The sequence below is a fragment of the Periophthalmus magnuspinnatus genome, chromosome 2 (genome assembly GCF_009829125.3).
Source record: "Periophthalmus magnuspinnatus isolate fPerMag1 chromosome 2, fPerMag1.2.pri, whole genome shotgun sequence".
Lineage (NCBI taxonomy): Eukaryota > Metazoa > Chordata > Actinopteri > Gobiiformes > Gobiidae > Periophthalmus > Periophthalmus magnuspinnatus.
Window position 1 is genome coordinate 1,761,100 of NC_047127.1, and position 16,766 is coordinate 1,777,865.

Here is a 16,766-nt window from a genome sequence, read left to right on the forward strand (position 1 = left end):
CATTTAAAAAGCACCTTCAGATGCTTTATAAACTGTTTATACTTATATTTACATGATAATATGTGTGTAAACATCTTTAGACTCACCTCTCCACATAAAGTGTTGAGGTTTTGCTGTTCTCTGGACTCTCTCTGCCTTTGTGTTTTCCTTATTAACTCATAATAATCGCCTCATAATCGAACTGAGGAGATTTGGATGAAACATGTGACTATGATCTGAAGTGTGCAAAATAATAATCCTCCTGCAGGTTCATAATAAACTCCAGACTCTTTATGCTTATGTGTGTCTTTAGTGTTTGAGGTGTATAAGAGTATAGTACAGTGGTAAAGTATTTGGTCTGAGTTGTATAAGTACAGTACAGTGGTAAAGTATTTGCTCTGAGTTGTATAAGTACAGTGGTAAAGTATTTGCTCTGAGTTGTATAAGTACAGTACAGTGTTAAAGTATTTGCTCTGAGTTGTATAAGTACAGTACAGTGGTAAAGTATTTGCTCTGAGTTGTATAAGTACAGTACAGTGGTAAAGTATTTGCTGTGAGTTGTATAAGTACAGTACAGTGGTAAAGTATTTGCTCTGAGTTGTATAAGTACAGTACAGTGGTAAAGTGTTTGGTCTGAGTTGTATAAGTACAGTACAGTGGTAAAGTGTTTGGTCTGAGTTGTATAAGTACAGTACAGTGTTAAAGTATTTGCTGTGAGTTGTATAAGTACAGTACAGTGTTATCTGTCCTCGTGCAGCACGTTGTTTTATGGACGACGTGCTGCATTCACGCGCGCCTTGTAAACCGCACTATTCTACAGTGACTTTAAGATGCGTGACCAGAGGACTGTGGGTTAAATGCATGTTCATTTTATTTAACACATTTTGACTCTTATCTGGTTTGTTTTAATGTTTTTGATTATATTTTCTCTCATTGTTTTATTGACGCGTGTTTGTGTCATATGTTTCGTCGTGTCTTGTTCGTGTTTCTGTTCTGTCCTTAAAGCTCTCACACCTCTGTCCCAGCTGCGCAGTGGGACACGGTGGAGTCTCGTGTTGTCACGATGCGGGCTAACTGTACTTTAATGAAGTGTCCAGTCAGTTGACCGCTGTGCAGCGGCTGGACAGAGCTCAGTGCGTCATGACCGGCCAAAGAAACCCTCTGGAGCGCGCGGGCTGCGCCTCCAGACTCTTCCTGTGGTGAGTCTTTCACTTTAGAGTCTTCAGGCGCGCGGCTCAATGAAACCAGGACACAGGGCTGCAGCTGAGGCATGTCCTGCAGCGTGTGTGTGTGTCCTGCCGGGTCCAGAGCCCGGTCCAGAGCCCGGTCCAGAGCCGGATCCTTGGGCTTTACGCGATGATGATTTTACTCTGAATCAAACAAGTGCCACAAAGAATCGAACCCCGTTTGTTCATGACAAATTGAAAAAGCCCGTGAGGCGATACTGGAGCTGTTTACGTGTGTTTTGTGTTATGGAGCTGTTTACTGTTTACTTGTGTGTGTGTTGTGTGTTGTGTGATGTGGAGCTGTTTTGTGTGTTGTTTCCTGTGTTTTGTGTGTTGTGGAGCTCTTTAGTGTTCTGTGTTTTATCTCTTAGACATGGATCACTCTGTCATTATGTTGTGTTCATTGTGCTGTGTGTTGTGGAGCTCTTTAGTGTCCTGTGTCTTGTGTCTTGTGTGCTGTGTCTTGTGTGCTGTGTCTTGTGTGCTGTGTCTTGTGTGCTGTGTCTTGTGTGCTGTGGCCTGTCTTGTGTGCTGTGTCCTGTGTCCTGTGTCTTGTGTGCTGTGTCTTGTCTTGTGTCTTGTGTGCTGTGTCCTGTGTCTTGTGTGCTGTGTCCTGTGTCTTGTGTCTTGTGTCTCGTGTCCTGTGTCTTGTGTGCTGTGCGTTGTGTGCTGTGCGTTGTGTTCAGTGTGCTGTGTTTTATCTCTCAGTCGTGTATCACTGTGTCCAGAGTCATAAACGGGTGTCGTCTCCTTCTTGTCCATAGTGCACCTAACCACAGTTTAATAAGTGTATGATTAACAGCTGGCTGTCTCCTTTACTCCACCTGGGCACAAAGCAGCGTCTGGAGGAGAGTGACATGTACAGTGTGGTTCAGGAGGATCAGTCTGACACTTTGGGCAAAGAGCTGCAAAGGTAAAAGACCAGACAACATGCAGTGTTTATGTGAAACATGCAGATCAATTATTCGTCGTTGTTTTTAGTTTTTGGGAGCGTGAAGTAAGAAAATCTAAAAAAGATCTTTGTGAGCCCAGTCTGACCCGGGTCCTGTTCCAGTGCTACGGGGCTGTGTATGCAAAGGCTGGGCTCTTTGCCTTTTCTTTGGTATGTTTCATCATAGTTCTACATCCTACTTGTTTGAACGAGCCCTTGTTTCTAGAACATTTACTCATATGTTTCTTTTACCTACAGGAAGCCATCAAAGTCCTCCAGCCTCTTTTATTGGGGAAAATCATTTTATTTTTTGAGAATTATGACCCGAGTGATGAGCGTAGTCTGTGGTTGGCCTACACTTATGCAGCCGCCATTTCTCTGTCCACGTTTGGCCTCACGTTTCTGCAGCATCTGTACTACTACAACTCCCAGAGGGTCGGGATGAGGATGAGGGTCGCCGTGTGTCACATGATCTTCAAGAAGGTACCACAGCCCGTTTCTTATCACACCTGTAGAACATAGACGGGTTACACTGCTGAGGGGCGTTTAAATGGAGCTGGCATTGGGTTTAATCATTCGCTGAAGATCTACGTCTAGTTTTGTCGTAGTTTGACACTTTTGAAGTTTATAGTTTTACTTCCTGGGTCAAAATGAGCAGCAGCTGTAACTGTTCCCTCGCAACCAGACTGTAACCAAGGTCAAATCTGGATTTAATTTGCATAAAAGTTATTATTGTCCTTGCATTTTAGAAGGAACTTTGTGTGGTGGAAAAGCGCTGTATAGAAATGTAACCATTTTCCAAACATATACGCCAGTGTACGCAGACACTGGGGCGAGGGGGGTTAAGTGTCGTGCCCCAGGACGCAACGAGCTTGAAACTGCACCGCCAACCTGTGATGTTTGCGTTCCAAGCGGGATTTGAACTGCCAACATTCAGATCAGTAAAACAGTTACTTTGTGTATTAATGTCAGACTGAGTGATTCCTGTGGCCTAGGGAGGCGTCCAGGAGGCATCCTGAGCAGATGCCCGAGCCACCTCAACTGGCTCCTCTCGACATGTAGGAGCAGTGGCTCTACTCTGAGCTCCTCCCGCGTGACTGAGCTCCTCACCCTATCCCTAAGGGTGCGCCCGGCCACTCTGCGGAGGAAACCCATTTCGGCCGCTTGTATCCGCGACCTTGTCCTTTTGGTCATTACTCAGAGCTCATGACCATAGGTGAGGGTAGGAACATAGATTGACCGGTAAATCAGTGTGTTTTGTGTTTTATGTTGCACTTTATCACCAAAATAAGTTCCTAGTTTGTGAACTGTGTTCACAAATGATGGCAATAAAAGGATTCTGATTCTGAAATCGAGAGCTTTGCCTTTGGGCTCAGCTCCTTCTTTACCACAACGGACCGATACAGCGACCGCATCACTGCAGACGCTGCACCGATCCGCCTGTCAATCTCACGCTCCATCCTTCCCTCACTCGTGAACAAGACCCCGAGATACTTGAAGGGTCAGGTCCTGGCTCGAAGAAGCATCAGGACAACATCATCTGCAAACAGCAGAGATGAGATCCTGTGGTTCCCAAACCACAGGCGGATTGCCGCCGCGACAAGCACCGCAGACCTTACGGCCACAACTACGAGCAGCCGCATCGACAATAGAGGTGGAGAACATGGCCCACTCGGAGTCCATGTCTCCAACCTCCCCCGGGATCAGGGAGAAGCTCTCCCGGAGGTGGGAGTTGAAGACCCCCCTGACAGAGGGCTCCGCCAGACGTTCCCAACAGACCCTCACGATGCGCTTGGGCCTGCCAGGTCTGTCCGGCTTCCTCTTCCGCCTGCGGATCCAACTCACCACCAGGTGGTGATCAGTTGACAGCTCAGCCCCTCTCTTCACCCGAGTGTCCAAGACACGCGGTCGGAGGTCAGATGACACGACAACAAAGTCGATCATCGACCTCCGACCTAGAGTGTCCTGGTGCCATGTGCACCGATGGACACCCTTGTGCTCGAACATGGTGTTTGTTATGGACAAACTGTGACTAGCACAGAAGTCCAATAACAAAACACCGCTCGGGTTCAGATCGGGGAGGCCGTTCCTCCCAATCACGCCCCTCCAAGTGTCACTGTCGTTACCCACATGGGCGTTGAAGTCTCCCAGGAGAACAACGGAGTCCCCGGTTGGTGCACTGTCTAGTACCCCTCCCAGGGACTCCAAGAAGGCCGGGTACTCTGCACTGCTGTTTGGCCCGTAGGCCGACACAACAGTGAGAGACCTGTCCCCGACCCGAAGGCGCAGGGACGCGACCCTCTCGTTCACCGGAGTGAACCCCAACATGTGGCGACTGAGCTGTGGGGCAATGAGCCCACACCAGCTCGCCGCCGCTCCCCGCGGGCAATGCCAGAGAAATGGAGAGTCCGGAGATCCGGTCGTTGAGGCCTTCTGCTTTGTAAACCGTTGTATATTTAATTCAGCTAAGCGTATTTCTTTTTCTGTTCAGGCTTTGCGACTCAGCACTGAATCTGTTGGACGAACCACGACCGGTCAAATCGTGAACCTCCTCTCCAATGATGTGAACCGGTTCGATGAGGTCCGCACTTGTTTTCACTCAGCTCTTTCGGTGTTTACATGTTGTACTCATGCTCTTCTTCTGCTCCTCATAGATCACTCTAAACCTGCACTACCTGTGGATAGGCCCCCTACAGGCCGCCGTGATCCTTGCGTTGTTGTGGTATGAGATCGGCTTGTCGTGTCTGGCTGGAGTGACCATCGTGGTGCTAATGCTGCCGCTACAGACCTGGTTTGGGAAGCTCTTTGGGCTTTTCAGGTAAATAAAACACCAAAATATCCTGTTCCACTAGTATTAAATGCCAGGGAGAAGAGGTGGGTTTTCAGTCGGGTCTAAAACTCACTTTTCGACTTAGTTTTGTATTAAAGTCCAGGTGAAAATGTCCAAATGTTGTGAAAGAAATGTGATATTCGCTAATCAACCAAAGAGAGAGATTTGATAACTTAAGGTTTTGAGTTCAGTCTGATTTTAGCGCAAACAAAAATATAAACATAAAAATGAACAGATAAATTTAAGGCAGGATGTCGCCATAAACGTAATAATAGTTGACGTTTTCAGACTCTAATGAAAAATACTTTAATGATGTGATATTTAGTGTTCAGAGTATACACTGTTTACATAAATGGATGTAGCTAACCTGCTAGCCGCCTTGATCCAAACAGGAAGTGATCATGGGCGCATTTTCGGGTCCAATTCACTTTCTACGGAAAAACTGTGTCCTCCGTCTTCATTTTTATTTAGTTATTTTGAGGGATTTTAATTTTTTTTAAATTATTTTTTTGAGTTTTTAAAATATTTTTTATTTTGACAGTGTTTATTTTTAGTTTTTTTTAAAAAAACTGTGTCCTCTCTCTGTCTCTGCTGCTTCAGACTCATCATTTTGGTCTTAAATGTTCGTATTAACCCTCTACATGATCCTGGGGTTTTTATTTCACTATTGTGTCTGTAAATCAAGATATGAACATTAATAACAGACAAATCAGGTCCTTCTTTCCTTTGCCGACGAGTTGAAAAGGTTGTGAAGGTTCTGTTGGTCAGTTACTGGTCTGTTTTTGGAGATTGTGAGTTGACACTGCTGTTGTTCTGCTCTTGTTTTGATGTTACGTCTGACAGTCGCCCTTGTGTTCAGAAAAAAAACCTACCTTTTATACTTTTCAGTCCAACTCAAAAATATAATCAAGAACCTGCTCTCAAAAGCATTCCAGTCTGAGTAATACGTTTCCTTGTGTTTCCGTTCACTTTTGTCATTTCCCAGCTGTGCCTCGGGGCTGCTGTTGTCCTCAAATGTAAATCATGTTTTCTTTGTCATTTCAGGAGTAAATCAGTGATCTTTACAGACAATAGGATCCGCATCATGAACGAGGTCGTGTCGGGCATCAGGATCATTAAGATGTACGCCTGGGAGAAGCCGTTCTCTGCTCTGCTCACTGACGTCAGAAAGTAAGTCCCTTGTAATAAGACTTTTGTTTTTTTTCCAGAATATAATTTGGCTTCCAGGGACAATCTATAAGTGAAACGAAGCCGGAAAGACCTCGCTTTGACCTTTTAACCCTTGACAATTTAACTTGAATTGGCCTGACTTGTTGCACGACTTTAACAAATACTAGAAATTTACAAGTCATGATTTTGGGAAAGGGTTAAGTTGGTAAATTACAGACTGTTCTTTATGTTTTTAGTTTATGTTTAACTGGACAGGTTGCAGCACACACACATTTCCTTAACACACACATTGTCAGGTTCATTTTGCCTGTTAAAAAGACGATTCCTTAAAAGACCTCACTTTGCATAATGTTTTAATGTTGGAATTGGTCACTTAAAAACTCTATAACATCTGTGCTGCAATGTGTTCAGGTTGACCATTGGCAAATCCTGTATAAAACCCGTGAGGACACTCGTACTCACTGACACGGGCAGATGAATGAATCAGATAAACCAAACAGAACTGGTCCAATCGAGGTCTAAACTTGGACTTAAATAGCCCTGAGAAGCACTGGTAAAATACTAGGGCTGCTACTAATGATTTTAATGTTATTTGATAAGCCAAACAGTTAAATTCATCTTTATTTCGGACTCCATTTTTAAAAACAGACAAGGACAGAGACGATACAAACAATAAACATCTACATTTTAAACAGAGTCACACCAGTGTCTCCGCATCCTGGACTGATAACGAACTGCACTGAATCTTATGCTTGTTAGAGACGTTATTATTTAATTTTCTGGCAAACAAATATCTCAGTCCCACTCGTAAAGCGTCGTTATAATCCACCTGCAGACTTTGGAGACGGGCTTTTTTTGTAATGAGTCCAGAGCAGTGTATAATGTGAACAATATGATTTAAATAACATCGACTTTACATCATCAGAACATGAACCAAACTTGAACAACAGAGGATTAGCTTGAGCAAGAACATCCTGCAGTGTCTAAATATCATCATCATCATCTGACATGTCCACAGTGATGATACGCCCAAGATATTTAGTTTTAGACGGGCAAAAATCAGTTCTGGTCAGATCGTTGCTGTTGTTTGTCTGAAGGAGGAGCTCAGCAAACAAACTAACACGTCTGTTTGTTTAGTTTGTTTGCCTTTTGTTTTCCTTGTTTTGCTTTAAGTCTGAAGATGGAGCTGTGAATAAATAGGACACAGATGATGTCTAAAGCCCCGATTCCTGTTCAAAATTGTTTGACCTCTTTAACTCCCCTCTCAAACCATTTTTTTTCTCTAAGTCTAAACACTCCTGAAGATGGTGAGGTGCAGATCTGAGGCATTTTACAAAACAAATTGGAGGCTTTTTTGTCTTTTGTTTTGAACATTTTGCTTTAATAATGCCCCTGTCTTATCAGAATCAGAATCAGAATCAGAATCAGAAGAATCAGAATCAGAAGACTTTTATTGCCATAGTCTGTGAACACAGTTCACAAACTAGGAACTTGATACGGTGAAAAAGTGCAACATAAACACACTGAATAAATACAAATACAAATAAGAGCATGCACAAAGTTAAAAAGATATGCTTAAAAAAAATCAAATGAAATACTTAAAGGGAAAAAATATGTACAATAGCAGCATCAGAACAACAGTGCAAAGTGGCTTATTAAAGTGACCGGTGTTATAAAGTGTCCAGTTTAGTGCAGATATTATAGAGTGTTCATGAGACAAACAGCAGAGGGGAAGAAACTGTTCTTATGGCGAGAGGTTCTGGTCCCAATGGACCGTAGCCTCCTGCCAGAGGGAAGTGGCTCAAATAGTCCATGTCCAGGGTGAGAGGTGTCAGCTGCTATACGGCCTGCTCGCCCCCGAGTCCTGGAGACGTACAGGTCCTGTATAGATGGAAGGCTGCAGCCAATCACCTTCTCAGCAGAGCGCACAATGCGCTGCAGTCTCTGTCTGTCCCTGGCAGTGGCCCCAGCGAACCACACAGTGATGGAGGAGGTGAGGATGGACTCAATGATGGCCGTGTAAAACTGCACCATCATCTGGACTGGCAGCTTGCGTTTCCTCAGCTGCCGCAGGTGGAACATCCTCTGCTGGGCTTTCTTGATGAGGGAGCTGATGGTCGGCTCCCACTTGAGATCCTGGGTGATGCAGGTGCCCAGGAAGCGGAAAGAGTCCACAGTGGTGATGGGGGAGTCCGTCAGGGTGAGGGGAGGCAGGGGGGCTGTGACTTTCCTGAAGTCCACGATCATCTCCACTGTCTTCTGGGCGTTGAGCTCCAGGTTGTTGCTGCTGCACCAGGACACCAGCCGGTCCACCTCCCTCCTGTAGGCAGACTCATCGCTGTCCGAGATGAGTCCGATGAGGGTGGTGTCATCCGCAAACTTAACCAGTTTGACGGAGTCGTGGCTGGAGGTGCAGCAGTTGGTGTACAGGGAGAAGAGCAGGGGAGAAAGTACACAGCCCTGTGGAGATCCTGTGCTGATAGTCCGAGTGTCCGAGACATTCTTCCCCAGCCGCACGCGCTGTCTCCTGTCTGTCAGGAAGTCAGTGATCCACCTGCAGGTGGAGTCAGGCACGTTGAGCTGAGCGAGCTTGTCCTGGAGCAGAGCAGGGAGGATGGTGTTGAATGCAGAGCTGAAGTCCACAAACAGGATCCTGGCGTAGGTTCCCGGGGAGTCCAGATGCTGGAGGATGAAGTGAAGGGCCAGGTTAATGGCGTCGTCCACAGACCGATTGGCTCTGTAGGCAAACTGCAGAGGGTCCAGGAGGGGGGAGGTGAAGGACTTGAGGTGGTGCAGGACCAGGCGCTCAAATGACTTCATGACTACAGACGTCAGCGCCACAGGTCTGTAGTCATTAAGTCCAGTGATCCTGGGCTTCTTGGGGACGGGGACAATGGTGGACAGCTTGAAGCAGGCTGGGACATGACATGACTCCAGGGAGGTGTTAAAAATGTCCGTGAAGACAGGAGCCAGTTCCTCAGCACAGTGTCTAAGGGTGGAAGGAGAGACACCGTCTGGGCCCGCGGCCTTACGGGGATTCTGCTTCCTGAAAAGCTTAGTCACGTCCTGCTCCACAACTGTGAGGGCAGTGGGGGAGGAGGGGGGGTCCGAGGTGGGTTTGGAGGTAATGTCCATGATGGTGGGGGAGGAGGGGGAGGGGTGTGAAACTTCAAACCTCGCATAAAAGCCGTTTAACTTTTCTGCTAGTTGTTTGTTGTCCACGGCGGGAGGGGCTTTGGGCCTGTAGTTGGTGATTTGCCTAAGCCCTCTCCAGACAGAAGCAGAGTCGTTGGTGGAGAATTGCTGCTCCAGACGTGTATTGTATTTCGCTTTAGCCTTTTCCACCTCTTTGCTAAACGCATACTTGCAACGCCTGTAGCCTTCACGATCTCCTGCCCTGAAAGCCATCTCCTTTTCCCTCCTCAAATGTCTAAGTCTGGGTGTGAACCAGGGTTTGTCGTTGTTAAAAGTCACCCTGGTGCATGATGGAATGATGCTGTCCTCACAGAACTGAATGTATGACGTCACAGTATCTGTGTACTCATCCAAACTGTCTGTGGCAGCCTTAAACACATCCCAGTCTGTAGTGTCCAAACACGTGCGAAGCTCCTCCACAGCCTCACTGGTCCACTTCTTAGAAGTCCTCACAGCAGGTTTGGAGAGTTTCAGCCGTTGTTTGTAAGCAGGGATGAGGTGAACCATGACGTGATCAGAGTATCCTAGAGCAGCGCGGGGCACGGCTCTGTAGGCTCCACTGACCGTTGTGTAACAGTGATCCAGCGTCTTCTGCTCTCTCGTCGGGCAATTAATAAACTGTTTATATTTGGGTAGTTCCTGGCTCAGATTTCCCTTATTAAAATCCCCCAGGATGATCAGTAAAGAGTCCGGGAAGGTTCGCTCCACATCCAGAATCTGCTCCGCGAGCACACGCTGGGCCTCGTGCGTGTCCGCGCACGGAGGGATGTAAACAGCGGCCAGAATGAATGAAGTGAACTCACGTGGAGAATAGAAAGGCCTACAGTTAATGAAAAGATATTCCACGGCGGGAGAGCATAAAACGTCTTTGGGTGTGTGTTTTTTAGAGTTTGTAGAGTCCAGATAATGATTAAAAAAATATAAAAACACAATTACAACTTAATAGTTCAGTAAACATGTTAAATCTGAGTAAGTGTTGAGCTCCTATATGACACAAAACTGACTCTTGTTTATTTAACCTCCTGAGACCTGATGTCCTCAAGTGAACAGCACATTTTTAGAAGAACAACAACAACAACCAAGAACAGCAACAACACAAACATGTTCAGATGTTTAGAATATTTTTAAGGGTTTAGAATATTTAGAATGTTTATTTTCCTCCACATGAGACACAATCTTTCAAGAGGCACAACTGTTGTTTTGCATTTTGTTTTTACTCAGGACAAATGTTGCTGTTTCAGGGTATTAATAGTTTTTGCAAATTATTCAGATGATTAAAAACGTACAACGAATGTCCTCATATGTGACATCATTTTTCTCAAACTACAGAATATAAAAAGTTCTGTGTTTTTACCTCATCAGGTCCAATCAGCCCAAATAACAAAGAAATGAATAAAGTCATGAAAGAGTTTGGGTCTTAAGAGGTTCTAATGCCTCAAGAAAAACAGACCTGGAGTTGTGTTTTGTTTCATTCACACTTTATTATTAGTCTGTAACATCTCCAAAGCTCAAAACGCTCTGTTCCACCTTGTGATGTCATCAAGTGGTAGTTTTCAAGTGAACAGCTCCTTTTACCTTTTAGTTTCGTAGAGATTGTCAATTCCAGGAGCGGAAATGATCCAAATTATTCTAGAAATGAAGGTGTGTGGAGTTTAAAAACACAGTGGAGCACTTCCTGTATCACCACATGATGACATCACAAGGTGGAATAGAGTGTTTTCCACAATCACAAATCTGCAGGGTTTGTGTGTCAAACATGTGAGAATGAAACAAAACACAACTCCAGGTCTGTCTGCAATGAGGAAACGACATTAAAAACACTTAACATGTTTTTTTCTGTGTCGTTTTTTACAGAAAAGAAATCAGTCAGATCATGAAGAGCTCGTACCTCCGCGGCCTCAACATGGCGTCTTTCTTCGCCAGCAGCAAGATCATCGTCTTCTTCACGTTCACCGTTTACGCTCTCCTGGGGAACGCCATCACGGCCAGCAGCGTGTTTGTGACCGTGTCGTTGTACGGGACCATCAAACTCACCGTGACCCTGTTCTTCCCTCTGGCTGTGGAGAAGCTCTCAGAGACTCGGGTCAGCGTCTCCAGGATTACAGTGAGTGTTTGTTTTGGTGAGAACAATCTGAGCGTTTGTGTGTCTAAGATCAAACCCCCACCTGCGAGAAGAACACCCCTGAAGCGCAAGTGTGTTCTTACTTCAGTTATTTATTTATTAATTACAGCGTTTGAGGGAAAGTTACTGGTTGAATTGTTTTAAGATTAAAACAAAGTCACTGCAAACAGACCTGGAGTTGTGTTTTGTTTCATTCTCACATGTTTAACACACAAACCTGCAGATTTAGGCTGAGAAAACACTGCTCCACCTTGTGATGTCATCATGTGGTGATACAGGAAGTGCTCCACTGTGTTTTTAAACTCCACATACCTTCATTTCTAGAATAATTTGGATGATTTCAGGCCTGGAATTGCCAATTTCTACTGAACTAAAGGTTAAAAAAGGAGCTGTTAACTTGAAAACTACCACTTCATGACATCACATAGTTTAACAAACATGTGTGAATGAAACAAAACACAACTCCAGGTCTGTTTTACTTTTGTAATGATCCTTTTATTAAAGTTTTTAATAGGTAGTGAAGTCAAATAAATAAATAATAATAATGAAATCAATAGACAAAGTAATTACATAAATAAGACAACAGACGTATAATAATAAAAAAATAATACAATTCAATAAAATAAATAAAAATAAAACAGGGAGGGAATTCCGGGTCTGTTTTTAAGATAAGATATGCCTTTATTAGTCCCACAGTGGGGAAATATCAGTATTGCACCCCACAGTTCAAGAACAGCAGGAAAAAGGTAACATGCAATAAAACAAGATAATGGACAATAGCTTAAAATTTTGAGAAGTAAACAGCATTAGAACATGGATTAAAGCTACAAGAGTCCATTTTGTGCAATACGGGACTTTAAAAAAACATTTAAAGGCAGAACAACTGTGTGACTTCTCTCGTGGAGCACGTTGACCTGCTCGTCTCCATGGAGATGTTATTGCTTTGCTTTCAGTGTGACGCAGTGTTGTGGGAATAAGACCTTTAAGGCTCTGATGAACGTTGAAGCAAAGACGAGAGTTTATTTCTTGCAAGAAATTGGTCCGACAATATCTCCCCCTAATGTCAGACCCTGAATCATGGAACTCACCAGGTTTATATAGTGTGAGATGAACCAGAGGACAGACGTTCCAAAGTAAAGACGTGACTCTCGTCCTGAGGTGTGACCAGACGAGCTCCTGGAGGCTTCAGGAGCTCGATCACCTCAGGATGGAACATGTGGAGTTAGACCAAACTGTCGCTTTCAGATCCCTCTCCTTCGAAGAGTCTCACACCTTGTTTTGTTTTGTTTTGATTGTATCTATCTTCATTTACATAACAAACACATCTTAACGAGTTTAGCAACCAAAACGGAACAAACGTGTTCACATGAAAGGTTTTCTAACACCGTCTTTAACTTCCAAACCAAATGAGTTTTAGTTACAAGGCAAGTTTATTTGTACAGCACAATTCGTACACAAGGTAATTTAAAGTGCTTTACAGAATAAGGACATTAAAATGACAGAAATCAAAACATAAATAATCACAAATAATCATCATATAATCAACATTAAAACAGAAGAGGCAGAATAAAAACCTTTCAGTCATATGCACAGATAAACAGAACAGTTTTGAGTCTGGATTTAAACATTGTCAAAGTCGAGGCCTGTCTCACATCTTCAGGAAGACTGTTCCAGAATTTAGCTGCATAAAACTGAAACGCTGATTCCCCATGTTTAGTCCTGACTCTGGCACCAGCAGGAGGCCGGTCCCTGAAGTCCTCAGAGTGTGAGATGGTTCATGTGGCACTAACATGTCGGAGATGTACTTTGGACCTACTAACCTACTGGACACAAATGCAGGATAAGTCTCTCTGAGTCTGGCTTTGACAGTTTACCTTTGACCTTTTGACATGTTCTTTAGGTGGTAAAAAGCTGCAGATGTTATTGATTTGATGTGGCTGTTAAAGTTCAAGTCTGAGTCCATTATTACCTCTAAATTCCTCTCCTGAGTTGAAGGTTTTAGAGAGAGAGACTGGAGGTGACGCTGACACTTTTCTTTGTTTCTGTGACTTGAGTCTTGTCTGAGTTTATCTGGAGAAAGTTGTTTTTCCTCCACACACTGATCTGTTGATGCAGTGAGTGAATCCACTGGTCCATATTCACCTGCTGCAGTGAGACATAGATCTGAGTGTCGTCTGCAGAGTTGTGTTGGACACACTATTGCTGTGTATTAACTGTCCTAACGGCAGCATGTAGAGATCTAGACCACGTGATTTCTAAAAGGTAAAATAATTACACAATATTTTAATTTCCTTTACGCGCAGTATGGCATTTAAACATTTATTTTATTGCACCTATTGAAAGACAGATATTTGCACATATTTAATCTGTAACTTGGTGTCACCTGCTCGTCTTCATGGAGATAGATCAGATTAATTCCATACTGTGTGATATTCCAGCCCTGTTGTTGGCGTAGCTGCTGTTTTAAATGTTTAACTCTACGCTGAAGTGTTGTTCTCTTTCAGAACTACCTCCTGCTGGACGAGGTGGAGCAAAACGACGCCGTTCTCTCTGCAGAAGACGCTGAAGCCGCCGTGTCGCTTCATGACGTCACCTGTTACTGGGATAAGGTCTGTGGCGACACTTTGACTTCTGTGTCCTGTGACGGTTTTAAAATGACTCCGGTCTGGTCTCGATGTTTGTGCGTAGAGTCTGGACGCTCCATCGCTCCAGAACGTTTCCATCACAGCGAAGCCTCATCAGCTGCTGGCCGTCGTCGGGCCCGTGGGAGCGGGGAAGGTACGTGCACGGACGTCTGTTTAAAGGTCGAAATGAGTTTAATGGAGAACTGAGGGACCAATCACATATGTGGCCTTCAGATTCTAGACTGTGATGGCGTCGTGCTTCCAGGGGGACAAGATTAAAATAGAGATGTCGTCACTTGTACAATTTTTAAGATTTTAAGATGCTAAATACTTCGTTCAAAAGTATTCTGATTTGCAGGCCTGTCACGATTATTACTTTCTAAACTTAAGATTTGAGCAATAAATTAACCAAAGAGATGCACTAAGTTTTCTTTTTTTATCCTACGATTGCAAGCTCTATATGTTTTATCTTTCTTTTTTCATAAATATAAAATGTCCTGCCTTCACTTCCATCTAATTTCCATCATTTTCTAAGCCTTTATACAGTTATGAAACCATCCATCTGACCCATAGCTTGTGTGTCCAGTCCTCTTTGCTCAGTGCTGTTTTGGGGGAACTTCCTCATGACTCCGGAGTGCTGAAGGTCAAAGGTCAGCTGACGTACGCCTCGCAGCAGCCCTGGGTCTTTCCCGGAACCATCCGCAGCAACATCCTGTTTGGGAAAGACCTGAACCCTCAGAAGTACGAGAGGGTCGTCCAGGCGTGTGCTCTGAAGAGGGTCAGACTCTGCTCCGCTCACTCTTTGGTTATTTTTGATGTAACGCCTTGTTTACTTGTTTGTTTACGTCTTTGTTTATTGTTTTTAGGACCTGGAGCTGCTCCCTGATGGAGACTTGACGTTAATTGGTGACAGAGGTGCCACTCTGAGCGGAGGGCAGAAGGCACGGGTCAACCTGGCCAGGTATTTTTCTGTTCTGTACCACAACACCGCTGTCTTCTGACCCCACCTTCTTCTGACTTGTGGGGAAGCTGGTCTGAAGTGGTTGAAGTAGGAGACGGACTCAAAAAAAGTCCCATTTTTCCAGATTTATTTGCAGCATTGTGGTACACTGTGCACAAAAAAAAATACATTTACAAAAAATTAACTGTGCTCAACATAACAAAGCAACAGAACTTAAACAACTAAGGAGAAAATCCACGTGTGCCCTGGCTACACTGGAATGTCACATTAGCCCTGCTTAAATACCCTCCTGCACCTGAAGCTCCTCCCCCTGTGCACATCATGTCCTCCACAGGTGCTGTGGGTAGAACATTAGCTGTGTCTTATATTAAAACCATCTCTCAGGTCCAAGTCCCTCAACTAAAGTGTTTAACAAATAAACTATAAACACTTAAAACATTGAAACAAAATACAGAAGACACAAAGAAATAAACAAACTTAAACCAGTTCTCCCTCCACATGGTCTGACCCACGACCACACCCAAGGCTTTAAACATGACCGACATAGGCCACGCCCCCTCTGTGTCTGGACCATGTGGAGATTCAGGTAAGTGGATTGCCGTATTAAACTGAATTGACCAAATAATTGAATTAACTACATTTAACCAAATAAAATATGTTTAAGTGTGTGTGTGGTGATTAAACTGAAAAACTAAACAAACCCGGGATAAATGATTGAAAATGAACGTACGTGTGAACAAACAAAATGGTAATATTAAAAAGGGACAAAGGCCCACTTTGTCACATGACCCCATCTGACCCCACCCTCTTCTTACCCACTGACCCCATCTGACAACACCTTCTGACGACACTGACCCCCCCCCCCCCCCCCCCCCCCCCGTAAACCAATCAGAGCTTTATTCTGTGCATTTTAATTTTCTTCACAAGTAGAGACGGCTGTAGATTTCATTTTTTAAATTTTATTTATTTATTTTTATATATTTAGAAAAGTTTCTAGATGTCAGTCTGTGTGTTCTTGTGATTTTATAAAGTAAATAAATAAATAAAACATAGTAGCAGTAGTTTACCGCTAAAACCAATTTGAACGTTTTAACTGAACAGGCAAAGTGAAAGTGCTGTTCTAATATTATGTTTATTGAAAATCTTGTTTATTTCTTCGTCCTCTGGTCGTGTTTGTAGAGCCGTGTATCAGGACGCAGACATTTACCTCCTGGACGACCCTTTAAGTGCCGTCGACGCTGAGGTTGGAAAGTTCCTGTTTGATCAGTGAGTTCCTCGTCTGTTTTGGACCTTCTTTTTCTGATCATGTGATGCTAATGTGATGCTAAGGTGATGCTAATGTTGCCAATGTTGTGCCCGGGCAGCTGTATCCGAGGTTTACTCAAGAACAAGTGCCGCATCCTGGTCACTCACCAGCTGCAGTATCTGAAAGGAGCCGACCACATCATCGTTCTGAAGGAGGTTTGTGTGCTTTTACTTTTATTTTCATTTAATTTATCTTTAGTACTTCTGAATTTACCCACACACAACACGTTTTGACCTGCTCTACATGATCCTGGGTTTTTATTTCACTGTTGTGTCTGTAAATCGAGATATGAACATTAATAACAGACAAATCAGGCGGCTTTATCCGTAACGTTAGCAACAGGTTTGATTGACAGCGTTGCTAAGTGTCCAGCTCCTTATACAGGCTATAATTTTAAGATAATAACTGCAAATCTTCTCAAT

The 16,766-nt window shown here is 43.9% G+C and overlaps 1 protein-coding gene across 2 annotated transcripts in view; it reads left to right on the forward strand.

Annotated features, from left to right (window-relative positions):
• Window positions 1-999: 999 nt before the first annotated feature.
• Window positions 1,000-16,766, forward strand: part of LOC117380303 (ATP-binding cassette sub-family C member 4-like) — a 28,100-nt gene continuing 12,333 nt past the window's right edge. The window contains exons 1-14 of one of the 2 annotated variants that reach the window (XM_033977093.2): window positions 1,000-1,178; window positions 2,008-2,118; window positions 2,187-2,307; window positions 2,395-2,619; window positions 4,628-4,717; window positions 4,791-4,954; window positions 6,011-6,136; window positions 11,186-11,435; window positions 13,958-14,062; window positions 14,142-14,231; window positions 14,664-14,855; window positions 14,944-15,038; window positions 16,218-16,304; window positions 16,403-16,499. In XM_033977093.2, the coding sequence (XP_033832984.1) occupies window positions 1,120-1,178; window positions 2,008-2,118; window positions 2,187-2,307; window positions 2,395-2,619; window positions 4,628-4,717; window positions 4,791-4,954; window positions 6,011-6,136; window positions 11,186-11,435; window positions 13,958-14,062; window positions 14,142-14,231; window positions 14,664-14,855; window positions 14,944-15,038; window positions 16,218-16,304; window positions 16,403-16,499 (1,812 nt within the window). In that variant the 5' untranslated portion in view covers window positions 1,000-1,119. The remainder of the gene's footprint in view (window positions 1,179-2,007; window positions 2,119-2,186; window positions 2,308-2,394; window positions 2,620-4,627; window positions 4,718-4,790; window positions 4,955-6,010; window positions 6,137-11,185; window positions 11,436-13,957; window positions 14,063-14,141; window positions 14,232-14,663; window positions 14,856-14,943; window positions 15,039-16,217; window positions 16,305-16,402; window positions 16,500-16,766) is intronic. The other variant, XM_055227306.1, reaches the window with a different exon arrangement.